Source organism: Colletotrichum gloeosporioides, assembly GCF_011800055.1.
Source record: "Colletotrichum gloeosporioides strain Lc1 chromosome Unknown consensus_74, whole genome shotgun sequence".
Lineage (NCBI taxonomy): Eukaryota > Fungi > Ascomycota > Sordariomycetes > Glomerellales > Glomerellaceae > Colletotrichum > Colletotrichum gloeosporioides.
The window spans coordinates 592,441-609,955 of NW_025544719.1; the positions used below are offsets into that span (position 1 = coordinate 592,441).

At 52.0% G+C, this 17,515-nt stretch overlaps 7 protein-coding genes across 7 annotated transcripts; 3 read left to right on the forward strand and 4 right to left on the reverse strand.

Moving 5' to 3' along the window:
• Positions 1–1,208: 1,208 nt before the first annotated feature.
• Positions 1,209–2,790, reverse strand: GCG54_00003514 (Cytochrome b-c1 complex subunit 2; the record flags this gene model as incomplete). The annotated part of the gene is made up of 4 exons (XM_045403587.1): positions 1,209–1,304; positions 1,367–2,205; positions 2,266–2,440; positions 2,530–2,790. The coding sequence occupies 4 exons, from the start codon at positions 2,788–2,790 to the stop codon at positions 1,209–1,211; spliced, it is 1,371 nt and encodes a 456-aa protein (XP_045259775.1).
• A 781-nt stretch (positions 2,791–3,571) lies between these two features.
• Positions 3,572–5,729, forward strand: GCG54_00003515 (DNA-directed RNA polymerase III subunit RPC3; the record flags this gene model as incomplete). The annotated part of the gene is made up of 4 exons (XM_045403588.1): positions 3,572–3,580; positions 3,632–3,694; positions 3,792–4,532; positions 4,581–5,729. The coding sequence occupies 4 exons, from the start codon at positions 3,572–3,574 to the stop codon at positions 5,727–5,729; spliced, it is 1,962 nt and encodes a 653-aa protein (XP_045259776.1).
• Positions 5,730–6,239: 510 nt separating this feature from the next.
• GCG54_00003516 (Mitochondrial GTP/GDP carrier protein 1) lies at positions 6,240–7,556 on the forward strand (the record flags this gene model as incomplete). The annotated part of the gene is made up of 7 exons (XM_045403589.1): positions 6,240–6,303; positions 6,399–6,436; positions 6,497–6,538; positions 6,612–6,859; positions 6,925–7,102; positions 7,158–7,412; positions 7,473–7,556. 7 exons carry the CDS (start codon positions 6,240–6,242, stop codon positions 7,554–7,556), a joined length of 909 nt encoding a protein of 302 aa, XP_045259777.1.
• A 321-nt stretch (positions 7,557–7,877) lies between these two features.
• GCG54_00003517 (putative beta-galactosidase E) lies at positions 7,878–11,242 on the reverse strand (the record flags this gene model as incomplete). The annotated part of the gene is made up of 6 exons (XM_045403590.1): positions 7,878–8,095; positions 8,162–9,932; positions 9,988–10,096; positions 10,154–10,283; positions 10,337–11,166; positions 11,211–11,242. 6 exons carry the CDS (start codon positions 11,240–11,242, stop codon positions 7,878–7,880), a joined length of 3,090 nt encoding a protein of 1,029 aa, XP_045259778.1.
• A 638-nt stretch (positions 11,243–11,880) lies between these two features.
• Positions 11,881–13,530, reverse strand: GCG54_00003518 (Vanillin dehydrogenase; the record flags this gene model as incomplete). Its single annotated transcript, XM_045403591.1, has 3 exons — positions 11,881–12,471; positions 12,530–12,923; positions 13,007–13,530. The coding sequence occupies 3 exons, from the start codon at positions 13,528–13,530 to the stop codon at positions 11,881–11,883; spliced, it is 1,509 nt and encodes a 502-aa protein (XP_045259779.1).
• Positions 13,531–14,159: 629 nt separating this feature from the next.
• Positions 14,160–15,926, forward strand: GCG54_00003519 (Choline transport protein; the record flags this gene model as incomplete). Its single annotated transcript, XM_045403592.1, has 3 exons — positions 14,160–14,410; positions 14,464–14,880; positions 15,008–15,926. The coding sequence occupies 3 exons, from the start codon at positions 14,160–14,162 to the stop codon at positions 15,924–15,926; spliced, it is 1,587 nt and encodes a 528-aa protein (XP_045259780.1).
• Positions 15,927–16,325: 399 nt separating this feature from the next.
• Positions 16,326–16,790, reverse strand: GCG54_00003520 (uncharacterized protein; the record flags this gene model as incomplete). Its single annotated transcript, XM_045403593.1, has 1 exon — positions 16,326–16,790. The coding sequence occupies one exon, from the start codon at positions 16,788–16,790 to the stop codon at positions 16,326–16,328; it is 465 nt and encodes a 154-aa protein (XP_045259781.1).
• Positions 16,791–17,515: the final 725 nt, after the last annotated feature.

The following is a 17,515-nucleotide window of genomic DNA, read 5'->3' on the forward strand; positions in this document are numbered from 1 at the left end:
CTGCAGCCAGGACAATCTACCAAGCACGAGACATCTCTACTTCCAGTGCCACAGCACAGCAGGTTGGGTTGGTTCCCTCTTCGCCGTGAGGTAAGGTATGTGACGCTGGTTGCCTACCTTAATCAAAAGCGCATCAGAGTTGTGGGATATGTTCCCATGTCTTCTCTTACCTGCAAGTACTGGTTCAACCTTTCTTCCTTCCCTTGTTCCCTCGCCGCAGTTAGGATGAGAGCCGCCTCCACTCTCTGCCAATCTACGTCTGCACCTGCAACGACTTAAGAACATACTTCAACCCCCAATTGGGGGGACCGTGCTCTGTGCCGTCCCCTCACGTCAAAGCAGTGTTTCGAGCAACAATCTGTTAAGACTCGACTGCCGTGTTATTGCCCTCGCTCCCTGAGACGTCGTGGCTTTTGACCAAACCGTACTAACTCCAAAGTCTGCTGGAAACCTGTCAGACGGCCATTCAACAGAGCCTTAAGTGCGATACAGCAGCTGACTTACCCTAGAACATGGTTACGTTGCTATACGATGTGTTTGGCAGGGCAATTGATACAAAGTACATGGAGTGACTCTCCAACTCAATTATGACCTTGCAACCCGTCCAATCTTCGGTGCTACCTCGAGATAGACCCCCGCTAAATGGCTTTGGGTGGGCGACTGTGCCCATTCCTCCCTTTCGATTCTCTTCGCTCGGAGAGTAGAGAATTCCCATTTGCAATTCCAGCGCGGCCTGTTCAATTCCATGTCTTACAGCTCAACATTGGGATGCTTTAGCGCTGGATTGGCAACTGTGCTGCACTCGGGGTCCATCCATGAAGGAGCCTCCCGCGTACATTACGTCAACCATGCGTGAGCGAAACAAACGAGATCGACACACCCGCTATAAACACAACTTCACACTGTGGGATCATCCCATCTGTAATTTCACTCAAAAATGAAGGATTCCACCGTTAACAATATACTTCACTGTCCATCTCGCTCCTGGCAAAGATGCATGCTGAGTAGAGTGCATTCGTCGGATGAAATTTCAGACGAGCTCATTAAATGTGGGATATGGCATAGGGGGGGAATCAGACAAGCTAGGCAGACACAAGAAAATTCTACTACATATGTTCACAAAGGATACATTTCCCCAATCTACCGCAAATGCTTGACTGTTGATACACGGATCGTTCGACTATCGCGAGGCCAGGCCAATTTGCCCCTTACACACGAAGGCCAAGCTCCTCAGCATACGGCAGAGCGTACAGATCACCAACCGCAGCAACACTAGCCTTGCCATCCAGAATCGTCTTTGCCGCCTAAGGAGTTTCGTTAGTCTCTAAGTCATACATACAATCAGTTGAGCTGCGGGTATACTTACCGCCTTGAGCTTCTCAGCCGTAACAGACTCGACAGACTTGGCGGACTCAGCAGCGTCAATAGCCTTGCCGCTGTGGACGAGGCCAGAGCCGGCGAGCAGAATGCTGCCGCTGCGCTTCTCGGTGGCCTCCAGAGCCTCGAACTTAGCCTTGGCAATAGCCTTGGTCAGGTCCTCCTTGCTGACGGTACCCTCGGAGATGGTCTTGAGAGCCTTGACGGTCTCCTCAGCGGCCTTGCGGATGCCGGCGGCAGATCCGGAAAGCTGAACAGCCAGGAGGCCAGCATCAGAGTAGGCGAAGTTGGTGGTCGAAGTAGAGACGCCCGGAGCGGGGCCGAGAGCCTTGGAAATCAAGCTGAAACCAGGGGACCACTTGATGTTGGACTTGCCGCCGAGCAGAGCAGCGAGAACGGCGAGCTCGGGGGAGGCCTGGCCGTTGACGGCACCGGGGAAGGCGATGACCAGGGCATTGCCGTTGGCGCTGTAGGTACGCGACTCACCACCGAAGTACTTGGTGGCAGCGGAGTTCAGGGAAAGCTTTCCGGAGGAGGCGGCGGGGACCTGCTTGAAGAACTGCTGAGCCCACTTGGAGACATTGGCGGCGGAAGCACCGTCGGCAACCAGGGCAATGTTGGGCTTGGCGTAGGCGGCATCAGCGAAGTCGGCAACGGCGGTCTCGCTCAGGTAGGGCTTGATGGGAATCGAGGGCGTCAGGTTGAAGGGAGAGCCAAGGCCGGAGTGGAAAGCGACGGAGTGGGCGTTGTCGAGAGCCTGGGCGGCAGCGCTGACACCAGACTGCTTCAGGCGAAGGACGGGCTGGACCTCCTCGTGGAACTCGTGCGCTATAACAGCCATTAGCCAAGGCACGCTGCATATTTACCAAGCATATCGGCCATTCTCACTGGTGAACTTGGTCTCAGAAACAACCTCGGCGAGAAGTTCCGTGAAGTAGGGAAGGTCATCGCGGAAGAAGCTGGCCTCGAGGACCAGGGCTTCGCGGGTGTGGTAAGCGGCCAATTGGCTGCCGAGGAGTTCGGATTCGCGGATAATGCGCAGTCCAGAGCGCTTTTGTGTGTTCTGTCGATCGGAAAGCATGTCAGCGCATTTTGTCTATATTGCCCGGTCCAATGACGGGTTGAAAGGGTGGTATCGCAATGAATCCATACCTTGAAGGCAAAGGACTCAAGACCAGCGGCCAGACCGGGAAGAGGCTGGTATCTGGTACCGGCCTTGGCTACAATAGCCAGCTTGGTAGTAGGGCCCTGAGACTCTCTGGCAGCAACCTTGAGACCAGCAGCATCGGAGGTCTCGAAGGCGCCGGAACCAGCAGAGGCGCTGGCGAAGCGGCGACCCGAGATTGTGCGAGCACAGCTCGAGTTGCGGAGAGCCTGCTGCGCAGACCTCGCAAGAGTCGGTCTAGAAATCATTGCGGTGATGGGGTTGCCGTGAATTGGCAGTTCCGATTTGCGTGACGCTCAATTCGTCGGAGCTTCAACAGAAAGTGCCTCGTTACAATCCCGACCAATTTTCGATCCATCGAACGAGGTTAGCTACGGGTCACTCTTCTTATCACGTGATAAAAACTTGCCTTCTTCCCGAGCTGCCAATGAGCGTGCGGCTGATTACCTCCGCCGACCCCACTATTGTGCTTTTGACGTTGTAGATTTGCATTATGTAAGGACTGCACCCTGCGCGGCATGAGGCTGGTGAGCAGAGGGCGCTGGCAGCAGCCACACAGCTCCCGTCATCTCAAAGCCAATTGACGTCTGCAATTCTTTTCTTAGGTGCAGACGAAGATCGGGTCTTACATAAGCCTCCATCGCAAGGTGTGGCACCGCACTAAAAGTACCTTGTCCGTTCCTGAGTTCTAGCCACGACTCACACCCACATCAGAGTCACCATTGGGACTCAGGCACCACCAAGCTCCATGACTGTGCCGGTGACTCGGCGCTTTCCTTCGACCTTGTCCCCCACCCCGCCTTGAGTGGCCCGCCGCTCAGAAAAAAAAAGTTCCATACTCTATTCAGTCTCTCTGTCACCCGGACGCGACATACTCTGCGACAGCAATATCAGCATTACTCCAGCCGAGTGCTATTCCTACCACAGCACCGGCCTTGCATTATTTCAATGCCTTCGAGGTAGCCTCTATTGCAGCTCTAGGGATAGTGAGAGAATCTCTAGAGTCGATCGAACCGAACCGCATTCACAATGCTGGTGGTAAGTCCTTGCATCCCATCGCCATAATCCCGTTTCTGACCTCTTTTTCAGACAAAACACGGCGCGGAGCTTTGCGCTCACCTCGTCAACGACATATGCGGTGAGCTGCCAGCGGTAAGGATGTTCCTATCGATTTTTGCTGCGAGTGCATCAATCGCATCACTCCATTGCAATGCGTCGCAAATCGTGCTGACATGTGGTGTTGCATCAGCGAATTTTAGCCGTCCTGTTTAGCAAAGGCAGATCGAATATCGCGACCCTTGTCCAATCCACCGGATTGAACCCACGTCAGCTGCGACACGGCCTTGCGGTTCTTGTGCAGCAGAGCCTTGTATATCATCAATCCGATTCCAGCAACACGACCGGCATCTACGAAGCCAATCCCGATGGATGTTACAACCTCTGCAGAACGGGAAAGATCATCGAGATGGTCGGAATCGAGTATGGCGCCGCCGAGCAGGAGGTAGTACAGACGATCATGCAACTAGGACACGCAAGGGTATCGGATCTCGCGCAAGCTTTCGAGGCGAGAAACGGGGCAGGCATAAATGGCGAGTACACAAACGGCCATGCCAATGGAGATGGACCGAAGCCGAAGACCAATGGCCACTCGCATTCGTTCGTCGATATTCACGCTATCCTGAACCGCTTGGTTGCAGCAGAGATTGTGGACCAGGTCGGGCCGAAGACATTCAGAAATCCGGAGGACGTTTATCGGGAGATCGAGGAGGAAGTTACGAAAGCACCCCCGGGCGAGAGAACAACAGCGCGCAACAAGGAGTTGATGCAGACTGAAGTTTCGAAGCGTCTTCGAGAAGCTCGGGAAGAGAGCAAGAAGCTGAAGCGCCAAATCGGCCGAGGCGGCATGTTCCCGACCAAGCGAAGGAGGCTCGCGAATGGTAAGGGAAAAAGGGAGGCGTCGGAGTACGATGACGACGTCTCCGAGCTTGAGGTCAGTTGTCCCATTGACGTTCAGTTTGCATCTTGCTGACTGAAATAGCCGCACATTGTTCTCAGAGTCAACACCGAAAAGTGTCTAGTTGAATTGCGAAACCAGCGACTCGCCCAGTACGCTGCCGATGCATTCGGTGAAATCACCGGCCAGGTTTACCACACCGCACTGCGTCTCTTGACACAGCAAATGTCTCGATGTCAGCTCGACCCAAGGATCGACACCGATAATGAGGGTGACGGTCCTGGCTCGAACTCACGACAAGTCACCATAACGAGTCTCGAAATACTCGACAATCTCGACGATTCCGTTGACGTTTCTCTGGGAGTTGGTAAGGCCACACAGGATCAGATCGACTTTAGAAGCGCCGAAAAGATCAGGGCAGCACCAGGCCCATTGATGTATGATTCGGATGATTCATTTGACGAAAGCCCGAGAGCCGCGCGAGCTCCTGCTCGTGGACAGACGAACGGTACTCGGCGAGATGGCTCCGACAGCGATACTGAAGATGATGGCGAGGGATCTAGAGAAACCAAGGTCAAATTTGAAGATGTCCCTGGTGGCAACCGACTTGATCAAATGCGGCAGCATCTACTACTGTTGGCGGAAAGCAGACAGGGCTTCTTGCGTCACTGCGGTAGTCAAGGCCGAGGACAATGGACGGTGGACTTCAAGCCTTTGATGGAAGGGTTGAAACAAACGGAGGTGGATGCTGTTATTGAGCAGTCATTCGGAAGGCATGGACTTCGATTGACACGAATTCTCCGTGACAAGGGCAAGCTGGACGAGAAGATGCTCCCTTCGCTTGCTCTCATGAAGAAGCAAGATGTCCAGGGCAAAATGCTTGCGATGCAAATGGCTGGTTTCGTCGATGTGCAGGAAGTTCCCAAAGATGCCAGCAGGACCGCGACAAGAACAATGTTTTTCTGGTTCTTTGATATTGAGAGGATCGAAAGTCAGCTCGTCGACGACTATTACAAGACGATGCTTCGATGCCTCCAGAATCTCGAGGTGCACCGATACCGCGAGCGTAACATTCTGTCTTTCGTGGAAAGACGGGACGTGAAGGGTAAAGAGGAAGAGGTCATGACTGCGGAGCACTACAACAAGTACAGCACTTTCTTGGACCTGCAGAGCAAGCTCCTCGGCCATGTCATGAGACTGGATGACCTTGTGTCTGTGTTCAGAGACTATTAGATGAGGATTTGCATCGGTACATGTATATTCAGGGTTACAGTAAGGAAAAGAAGATAGATACCCCCGAAAAAAAGACGAAGCATCGCCGTTCTGACGGTCGCGATCTAGTACATTGGAGTTTTTCGGCTCTGAACTATCTATCTGAAGCACAATTATGAGCCAATCCCAGTTGTGATGAAAGTCGGCGTCGCAATTGAACGACGGGGTCGGTCGGAGCTAGGTGCGGTACCGAGAGCTGGCGTGCTAGTACCGTCTCCACTTCCCGGCGCTCGGCGAACAGGGGTCCCTGTCCTTGCAGGGCCAAAAATTAAGCTGCGAGTTCGGGCAGTGTGGTGACCTGTGAGTAAAAATTTCCCAGCAGTCGTCGAAAACTTGTCTTGCTCCCCGCGACCCATCCCCTCCTCCCCTCGAGCGCCGTGCCAATCGACGACAAACCTCCGGAGCCTGAACATCTCCAACTAGGGATATCTATACTACTTCGGTAACCTTTTTTGTTTATATAAATTCAAGATGTCTCCCCCTATGGCCGGAGGAAAGGAGAAGGAGTCGAACACTGCGCGACTCCTGGGTTCCGGTACGAGCACTTTTTTTTTTTTTTTTTTGGCCCTTTGCGCCCGTGTCTTCGACACAGGTGAAAGCTCGGCCGCGCTGACGAAACGATTCTCACAGGTTCCGCTGGTATTGCCGAATTGGCTGTCTTCCACCCCGTAAGTTTCTCTTCACCAAACAGCAATCATGATGGATGGGGAACTAACATGGAGCTCTAGGTCGACACCATCGCGAAGCGATTGATGAGCAACCAGACCAAGGTACACCAACACAACGAAGGATCCCCGAACTAGACGTTGAGGCCGCAAAGCTGACACAACCATCCACCTCAAGGTTTCTGGTATGGACCAGCTTAACGCCGTCATCTTCAAGGACAAGGCCTCTGCCCCGCTCGGTCGCAAGTTCGTGTCGCTTTTTCCCGGTCTGGGCTACGCCGCCGGTTACAAGGTTCTGCAAAGAATATACAAGTACGGCGGTCAGCCCGTCGCCAGGGACTTCCTGAACCAGCACTACGGAAAGGACTTTGAGAATGCCTTCGGCAAGAAGACTGGCAAGGCCATCATGCACTCCACCGCCGGCAGGTGAGTCGACAGATACCCCACCATTGCGCAATTTAAGTTTGGCGACTGACGGCCGACGGCAACAGTTTGATCGGAATTGGAGAGATTGTCCTCCTCCCCTTGGACGTCCTGAAGATCAAGAGACAGACCAACCCCGAGGCCTTCCGCGGCCGTGGTGTCCTCAAGATCGTCGCCGACGAGGGCTTCGGCCTGTACAGAGGATGGGGCTGGACTGCCGCCCGTAACGCTCCTGGTTCCTTCGCGGTATGTACAACACAAACCTAGCATGGTCAAGGCACATGGCTAATCGCAACAACAGCTGTTCGGTGGTTCCGCCTTCACCAAGGAGTACATGTTCGGCCTAAGCGACTACAACAAGGCCTCGTGGTTCCAGAACTTCATCGCCTCCATCGCCGGTGCCTCCGCATCTCTCCTCGTCTCCGCTCCCCTCGATGTTATCAAGACCCGTATCCAGAACCGCAACTTCGAGAACCCCGAGACCGGCTTCAGGATCATCTCCAACATGATGAAGAACGAGGGTGCTACCGCCTTCTTCAAGGGATTGGTCCCCAAGGTAAACAGACACTCCGTTCGTGCCTGGTGTTGTGCATCAGCTAATAACTTGCCTCTCTAGCTCCTCATGACTGGTCCCAAGCTGGTCTTCTCCTTCTGGCTGGCGCAGACCCTTATCCCTGCTTTCGACAACATGCTTAAATAAATAACACTAAACTACATACAAAGAGCCTCGACGAGGCACGGCGTTTGATGGATAGACGAGGAGTCTGGGGTTGAGCCTGAAAAACAAAACGGTCGGTTGCGGCAAAGACTTCAACGACAAAAGGGTTATAGATGAGAAGACAAGAGACTTGCGTTAGCGACCGCCCAAAAGAAGGTGGGTTCGCGGCCAGATAATGTACAACAATTAGGATCCGATCTGATGAAGAAAAATCACCTCTGTTTTAATAAATACAAGAATCAAAATAACGACGTCCATTGCCCCGGAGATTGATCTTGAAGCCCTCGCGCCAGGACTTGGTCCTCAATAAGCTCCCAATCTTGCCTCCCAGCCTGGCTGTTTCGTCTGGCTCGGCTTTCGATAGCCTGACTGAATGATATGGTCCGCGGAGATTTGGAGGCCCTGAAGGCGAGCTCCAGTCGCTTCAAATGCCCACAAGGTGATTGCGACAGTGTTCATGCCGTTGTAGTTTAATATACCCTCTGGAACAGGAAAGCGAGTCTGCGGGCCGAGATGGTTGACTACACAGCAAGTTAGTTATCCCAGATTCCCAGAAGATGCGGAGGTTGTAAAGGCCATGATCTTACCGTATTCACCAAATTGATACCCGTTCACAAACAGCTGCGTTCGGAAGATCGCCGGCTTCCCCTCGCTCGTCACGTTCTCGAACACAAAGCTAAGCGGGATATCGTAACCAGCCGGCATATCCAAGTCAAATGTCGTCGTATAGAATTGAATGCCCGCGCTCGTGATACCCTCCAAGGGGGACGCAACCGTCCAGTTCGAAGACGGCGCGCCGGGGAGATGATACCCCTGCCGCTCAGCATACATCGCTCCCTCATTCAGCGGCCCTCGCGTCTTTTCAACGTACTCCTCGCCTCCAAAGTTCCCGGTCAATTTCCATTTGATATCAGACTGCTGGTGCCCGGCGAGAGAGTAGTCGAGGATCCCGCGGGGCGTTTTCATCGCCTCGGAGTGAACGTAGAAGTTCATCGGCATACCCATGTGATCAATCACCACAGTCAATATGTGATCGCTTCCTTCATCCAGGGGTTGAAGTTGGAATTCTTGGGTGAAGTTGGACACGTGCGGGTCCCCATTGAACGAGCCGACAAAGTTATTGTCGAGCCAGATCGAATGTCCATATGCTTGTCCACCGGAAGTGGTGATGTTGAAGAGGGACTCGGCGCCGGAAGCGGTGAAGTGACCGCGGTATATGAGGGAGCCGCCGTGGTAGCCGTATTCACTGCAATAGAGAGACGTTGGGGTTGTGAGATTTCGTGGGTTGTTGGACTGGGTCAAGGACGCCGGCTGCCAGGCGGAATCATCATAGTCGGGTTGGATCTCAGGGAGAGAGTTGATGGAATGCCATTTCAGGGACTGAAGGTCCGGAAGTGCGAGGTCTGGTGTTTGAAAGGTGATGTCGGCCTCAATTCGTCCGCCAGTTCGTCGGAGAGGCTCAACAGGCTGGCCGTTGAAGGTAAGAGAGGCATTCTCGGGAACGCCGCCGAGGATCTCCAGCGTTGTGGTCTCGTTAACATCTCCAGTCAGATGGAGAGTGTTGTCGGAAAAGGTTGCGTTGCGCACGAGATATGGTCCTCTGACAATGACAGAATCTTCGCCTTCCCTTGGCGAGATGACTCCCGTCGCCGGGTCGGGGAGATCAACAACCCAGTGCTTATAAGCGTCGTTTCTCCAAAGAAGATGAACCTCCAGACCGTCAAAGTGTACAACTCGCCGAGATTTCTGGACTTTCCAGTGAACAATACGCAGTCGGTCAATCTCGTAGCTCGTCACATCGGCCCCGTCCTCGAAGGTCGGCTCTCCCAACGACGACGGTACGGCAAACTCATGTTCTTCGCCGTCTCCGCCGTATAGAATCAGCAGCCTCTTGTCTTGATACTTCTTCCAAGTAAAGATTTCGCCAGAAGAGTAAACCAGATTGACACCGCCGACGTCGTAATCCGTGACGTGGATCTTTGAGTCGCGCCCGTGGAGGGACAGCTCACCGCCCAACATTGGAATTGTCACATTGCCGTAAGTCGTGGGCACACTGAACGTGTAACCAGTTCTCTCGAAGGTGTCGTACTGGACATGACGGAGCACATAGAACCGCGTGTCATTGCTTGACACTGGGATGACTTGCAATTCAGGGGTATTGACAAACTCCGACGTCGTAGCATTTTCGGGTATGGAAGTCTGGTAGGCCTTGGAGACATGCAGCCAATGCGCCTGGAGCTTCGCCTCGCTGTATTTTTCGCGATCGATGCCGCGGTTCTCGCGGATAGAGGCGCCATGATCGTAGGAGGTGTAGCCCTCCGGGTGTCCCATATTGCCCCAGTTTGTGCCGCCGAATGTCTGCTCGGTCTGTCAGGTCTATTCTGAAGGAAATAGACTGAGGGTACTGACTTACCATGTAGAGGTTGAGGATTTTAATAGATCGACCAATGAGGTCTTTAAGGAAGACACGGGCGAAGTCTTGGTTGATTTGCGCTGCACACTTGTCGAGTCCAACGCCACCCCTGTATCTGTTTAGCTGTGTTCCCGATTGTAAAGTGGCAGTGATGAGTTCGACCTACCAAGGGTCGGGTGCGCCGCCTTGGTACTCCAAGATTGCGTAAGGCGTACTCGGGCTTTGTTGGAAATGGTTCTGGTAGGTGTATGTAAGACTCAATGGGGTCAGGGATGTCCAGTTCGCCGGGTCGCCACCTGGGAAGCGAGTCAGCTTTTGAGTCTATTATCTCACATATTGGCAGACTCACATCCCCCGTAAAGGGGGTATGTGTCGTGAGCATAGATATCCAATTCCCCCTCGCCAGATCCAGGTGCCCAGTTTCCCAAAGGAAAGGCGTCGTTACTGATCAGGGGTAGTCCAATACCATTTTCCCGGAACTGGTTCTTCATAAATTCCATGTATTTTGGGTCGAGAACTTTGTAAGACTCTGCGATGTTCGGTATGTTTGCCAAGCTGTACTCGTTCTCTGGCTGGACCAATATGACAGGGCCCCCTTTTGTGACCTGAGCTGCAGAAATGACTTCCAAAACCTTGGAAACATAGGTAGAAGTAGCGTTGAGGTAGTCAGGCGCCATGGATCTCAACTCGCCCTTGTTTCGTTGGAGCCATCCAGGGAATCCGCCGCCAGACAGCTCCGAGTTGACATATGGCCCGGGCCTGGCAATGAGATAGAGCCCCGCTTCGACGGCGGCGTCTATGAAGGGCTGCAGGTCAAAGATTCCATCCATGAGAACCTCTCCAGGATGACCTTCGACAAGGGCCCAGTTGACATAGAAGGAAACTCCATTGTAACCCAGAGCTTTGATTTTTTGGAAGACATCGAGCCATAGGCCTGGAGAGGGGAGGCGCCAAGGATGGAACTCCCCAGACATGATGATGATTCTTTCGCCATTGATGAATAGGGAGTGGTTGTCCCACGTCACTACATCTTGACTTGGGGCCGTGCTGTTTGCTCGGGTGATCAGAGCTTGGGCCCAGGGGAGTAGCAGGAGAGCAAGCAAACTGAAGAGATGAGGCCTCATTTCAACGATATCACGGCGAAAGATTGGCGATGAGGTGATAGGTGAAGAGAACGTTCTAAGAAACCATTTTCGGGGGTTGCAGATGGCGAACACTTATACTTGAGAGGTTTTGCTGATTCTTTCCCTCGCATGGTGCAATTCTTGTCTTCTCTCCATGTTCAAGACGGGCATTCTCGATCGTGGATCGAAAAATCAGGAAGAATATCCGCGTACAGCTAGCTACTCTCATTGACCATGGCTCGAGGGTTATATTCATCATGCCGTGCGATGAGAAGAGCTGGCTCCGCCTTGGTGCGCTTCTCAGAGGTTGACTGAGGGTTGTACCTCGTCATAGTCTACCCCGAGAAGCAATGATGCCTCGCTCAGCCACCAAAGCGGTTCGCTTTCGCATTCACAATTACTCGACATTTGATTGTGGTGTAAGTCTGGAGATGAAATTGCGGGGTAAAAGTGATTGGCACGGGAATTTACGAGTATATGTCGGCATTTGAAGCCATACGCGTATTCGGATACATGCTGCTTATTGACCTTTGGGGTCCACAAGCTACTCAGAAGTCGTTCTTTTCGGTGCAAACTTGGACGAACTCTGTCTTTGTACGCGGGCAACTCATTACCTCAGAGACACGAAACGCGGTGTAAGAGCCTACAAACGTATTTTCCGCGCCAAAGTCTTATACGACATACGCAGAGACCAGTTCTGCTTTGTCTTAACTCCAAACGCCAATTAACAGTAAGAGAATGACATTAATGATAGAGCGCGTGAGACGAATCACTCCATCCAAGTGATAGTTTTGTAGTACATAAACTCATCCAGCCCTTGATATCCATTGAAGCGACCAAAGCCACTCTGCTTTACTCCGCCATGAGGTAATGAATACTCATCATGAACGGTCATTGAGTTGATGTGAACCGCACCAGATTCGAGGGACTCTCCAATGCGAAATGCCGCTCCAATGTCTCTGGTGAAGATGGACGCGCTGAGGCCGTAGTTTGTGTCGTTGGCAAGACTCACTGCCTCGTCTTCGGACTTGAAGGTAAAAAGGGACACACTAGGCCCAAATGATTCCGTCTTGTATAATGTCATTTCCTTGTTTACATTTTTCAGCAACGTCGGCGCCATTCGAGTTTCGGGCAGTCCGCCGAGCTGCTCTTTCGGCGTCATAAGGGGGGTTGCGCCCTTCGACACTGCATCCGCAACCAGATCCCGGTTTCGACGCGCCGACGCCGCTGTGACAAGCACAGGAGTCGAGTTTTTAGATACGAAATGATCTTTGGTCGCAACCACAAGAGCCTTGTGGAAGTCATCCGCTACGGACTCGTGAACAATGATACGCTCAGTTGACATGCAAATTTGGCCCGCCTAAATTTTCCATCTCTTAGCGACTACTTCCCGATTTGCGCGCGACATGAGTACTTACATTCATAAAGGCACCTTTTGCGCAATGTAGCGCAGCGTGGTCAAGGTCTGCATCTGGCAACACGATGGCACTCGCTTTGCCTCCGAGCTCCATTAAGACAGGCTTGAGATGTCTGCCAGCCATCTCCGCAATGATGCGCCCAACTTGACTGCTTCCTGTGAAGTTGACCTTCTTGATATCCGGATGACTGACTAGCTCATTAATGATAGCTGGGGCGTCCGAGGGCGCGTGAAAGATGAGATTCAAACACCCCTCAGGAAGACCAGCCTCACGAAAGACGTCGGCAATACCCCAGTAACATCTAGGCGACAATTCTGCTCCCTTCAAAATGGCTGTATTTCCTGTTGCCAAGGCAAAAAGAACGGACCTCAATCCCAAATGATATGGAGCGTTCCTAGAGACCGTCAAGTCAGCAGGGGATGGAGTCATCGAATAGAATCAACTTGCCATGGAGCGATTCCGACATTAACGCCATACGGCCTTTTGCATACCATGGCCTTCATTCCTTGCAGGCTAGATTCTGGTAGAACGCCTGAGACTGCTCCTGAAATCCTTCCGGCTGTGTCCTTGAATCCTTCGATGGCCAAGCCCAGAATGAAATTCTGATAATCTTGCTCAGCACCAATCTCATGATGCATGTAATCTCCCAGCTCATTCCTTCTATTATCCATGATGTTCGCAGCATTGAGCAAAATATCTCGACGGTGAGATGCCTTAGTTTGAGACCAAAAAGGAAACGCATCCTGAGCACTTCGAATTGCGTCTCTAACATGTTGTTTCGTAGCACAAGTGTACGACCAGATCTTTGTCCCAGTCAAAGGGCTTATCACATCAAATCGAGTTTGGGTTTCGATGTCCTTGCCGTCGATGACCAATGGAACATTTGTGTTTGTTGCGAAACATCGCCGACCTTCGCTCGCCAGAACCCTGCGGCTGGAGGGACTTATCCGTGAGATTCTTCTAAGGCGTAGCATAATTGTGTGAGACCTGATGCCCAACATACCTGGAGTAGCCAGTTCAACAGACAGAAGTATACACCCTCTATTTACTACAGCAGCAGCGTCATCGGATAATCTGACCAACGGAACTGCATTTGCATTGTTTGGAAACTCGTGCATGGGGTAGGATGCAGGTGGCCCCACCTTCCGAGGGTGTTTCCGATGATATCAGGATCATTCCGTTGCCGTGGATTGCATTTACACTAGTCTAGCTGCTGTAGCATTTCGATCGCGTGTTATTTCCATTCTAAGATAATATAGCCAGCCACCATTTCCCGATTGCCGTTCCTCCTATTCTGCTTCGATAAGGAGGTCCAAGCATTACTGCTAGTAGCTTGGCAGGAGAGGAAGGCATCGATACCTAGCGAAGCATACAGCAGAGCCCAGGAGGAACGTGATCTGAGTCTTACTTTGCACCGAACTGAGGTTTATCTGACCAGGAAAGGAACTTATGTCTATGAAACTTCACAGGAAAAGCAGGCATAAGACGTAACACGAGTGTTGATGTCAATCGCTGTCTAACGACACACATTTCTATTTAAAGCTTGAATGGATTCCTGAGCATTAGCAAGTCCCTGTCTCCGCAAATACTCTTCGGCAGCCAATTCTTGTTGCTGTGGTTTTCAGTCCAGATGAAGACAGATAAACGACATGATGGGGACAGTCTCGTCCGGGCAACCTCGCCAAGGGCACCAGAGAAGGCTACCAGTATTGATGACGAACGTCTAGGCCAGCTGGGGTTCGAAAGCCAACTGGATCGCTCGTTCTCCCTCCCCTCGCTGATAGCTCTTTGTTTGTGCTTGATGGGCACTTGGGAGGGATGTTCCAGTGTCATCGCTCAGGCGTTGACAAGTGGAGGGGCGCCATGCCTTCTGTACAACTAGTAGGCCTTCCATTCTATCACGCTGGCTAAGCTTACGCTGATGTCGCTCCTAGCATCTTCACCTTTCTATGTACTATCGCAATTGGGTTATCTCTCGGTGAAATCGCGTCCATCTATCCTACTGCTGGTGGTGAGTTCCGAATTACAGATGAACAATCGCGGAAGCAACATCCCCTGACCTTCACCGCAGGACAGTACCACTGGGTCACCGCATTATATCCGGTGCGAGGGAGAAAGTTCATAGCCTGGATGACCGGGTGGACCACCATCGGAGGACAGATCGTTCTAACAGCGTCCATTGCCTTTGCCTGTGGGCTAATGACCCAGGCACTCATCACCATGAACTCCCAGAGCTACAGACCTACCCGATGGCAAGCTCTTCTACTATACTGGGCATTCTTGTTCTACGGAACTACCATGAATCTTTGGGGCAGCAAGCTTCTGCCTACTGCCAACCTCATCTCAGGCAAGTCGACGGCTTCATGACTGACTTAGAGATCCAGCCTCTGACTTTTTCCTTTGCTAAACAGGCGTAATGCATGTTGTCGGCTTTGTGGCTATACTTGTCGTCCTATCAGTCATGTCCGACAAGAACAGCGCTTCATTCGTCTTCACCGAGGTCTACAACGAAACCGGCTGGTCGAGTGACAGCGTTGCCTGGCTCGTAGGCTTGATCAGCACGGTATACCCATTCCTCGGATACGATGCTGCTTGCCATCTTGCAGAGGAACTTCCCAACGCTGCCCGGAACGTGCCGCTTGCGATGATTGGAAGCATTGTACTCAACGGGCTCATGGGGCTTGTGTACGCCATCATACTCCTCTTCTCCACGAGCAAATTAGAGGGTGTTCTCGCCACACCTCTCGGTTCTCCGGTGATGCAGATTTACCTTGATGCAACCCAGTCCGCCGCAGGCGCGACGACGATGTCGCTGCTGCTCATTGTTCTAGCCGGAGCCGCTTGCTGTGCCGCGTTAACATCAACATCAAGAACATTATGGGCGTTCGCTCGCGACGAGGCTGTACCTTACTCGAAACTGATCGGACGAGTGGATCAGCGGAGTCAGATTCCAGCAAATGCGATCTATGTTATTCTGATTTTGCAGATGCTCATTGGCTTCATCTACTTGGGCAACTCTACCGCCTTCAATGCTGTGCTCTCCATGGCCATCATCGGTACATACACATCATATGCTCTTCCTATCGTCGGCATGCTTCTCAATGGCCGCAGAAAGTTGAGCGTTTCCGAGTATGGGCCTTTCAAACTGCGCGGCTGTGTTGGGCCCATACTCAACGTGATCGCTGTTGCGTTCATGGTACTCTCCATCGCATTCAGCGCGCTCCCCAGCCAAATACCTGTCAGCTGGGAAACGATGAACTACTCAACTGGGGTCATGATCGGGTGGTCAGTCTTCGGGGTATTGTACTACATTTGGAAGGGAAGAAAACAGTTCCGGATCCCGATTGTTTTGACACCTTTGGATGGCCAGTTTCCAGGACATAGTGGTAGTGCTTAGGTAGGACTAAACATCATCAGAGACTTCTGCAATGCAATCTCGTTCTTTGAATGAACAAAACCAACTAACACTGTCCAGGTGATGAGGGATTATTAGGAAAAGCGACGGCTACCACCAGGGCAGCGCGTAGAAGATACCTGCTGGAAATGTTATATGTCACATCCATATCGGTTGTGTTTCACTTCTTTTCTTTGGAGCTACACTGCTCAAAGTACATTATGATACATTGCAAATGCAGTGTCGTGCCCTACGTCATTCGAATTCAGCGTCTAAGACTTACTTTCCCCATCTAGTCATGCGAGGCTTGAAAGATATTGAGGACTGACGAAATACTTCAGTTCTCCGTCGCTCGTTCATTTATTTAGTAACTAGCGGTACTCATTTTTCTGCGAATGAAAACTACAGCTTTTGGCTTGGACCAGACCCTCGACCTCCCACGGCATAGAAAGTCATTTCCACCTTCGCCCCTCCATACAATGCTGGAACGGTGACACCGGTTTCCACCGGCGCGCGGGAGCTCATATACTTCCTCTTCATCTCTCTCCATATCCGAACCAGTTCGCCATCAATCTGAAGGGCGTAGAGCGTGATCTGATACACAGACATGAGACCATCGTCGACTCCAGCGGCACGCAGTGTCTTTTGAGCGTTGAGCAGCGTCATTTCAATCTGCTCATCAAGTCGGGGCGATATTGAGAGATCTTCATGGAAACCGCACTGGCCCGAAGTGATCACAATCGACGCGTTGGCGGGCAGACAGACCGCCTGAGAGATTCCCAGCTCGGATCCGACGGCAGAGAGGGCCCCCGGCGGACTTGAGAAGTGTACCGCGGCAGCGTTGAGAAGTTGTTCGCGTACGGGCATTGCGAAGTTCGTTTTCTGATGTTTGGGAGATGAATGTAATGATTACAAGACAAGAACCTTAGCCGCGTGATTAAAGGACGTCTCAGTTTCTCCGTTTATTGATAGAGAATAGTAGTTATGACTTGACTAAGCAATATTCATGACTGAGAGCCGATTGATAAGAGGAGGAATACTACTAATTGTGAAGCTGGCTATTGTTACGCTAGTCTTCGACAAGGAAGACATGGGAGGTGACTTGTCATCGGCATCGAGAAATGAAGAGAAAACCTTCCTATTAGGGTAGTTTTTGACGTACGAGAGTCTCCGGCTTCCGGGTGAGTTCCGGTTGAGATTCCGTCTCCGAAAAGATCTCATCTAGTCCCTGCGCAATACGTCAGGTGACGTGAGCTTGCTGGTTGCTGGTGGATGCCCAACTGAGCCAGGGGTTTAGTCGGAGATTTCTTACTTGAATAGACCGTTTCCGCATCATTTTCCGTGGCCCGGCAAAATCCATGTCTCTATTGCCTTATCACCGCGAATACTCTTCCTGACACTGCGCATTTGCTAATGATCTTTGAGTAGTCCATAATCCTAAACTGAACAAATGGTCGATCGGCGTTTTCGAACCTCTTCGGCAATGGGCTCAAGGTAAGAGGCATTCCGTCAAGTTCCGGAACGCCGCCTGCCACGCCGTCTGTCCCGCCGCTCTACTTTCCAGGAAAGGGTCATGAGATGGGGGCGAGAGC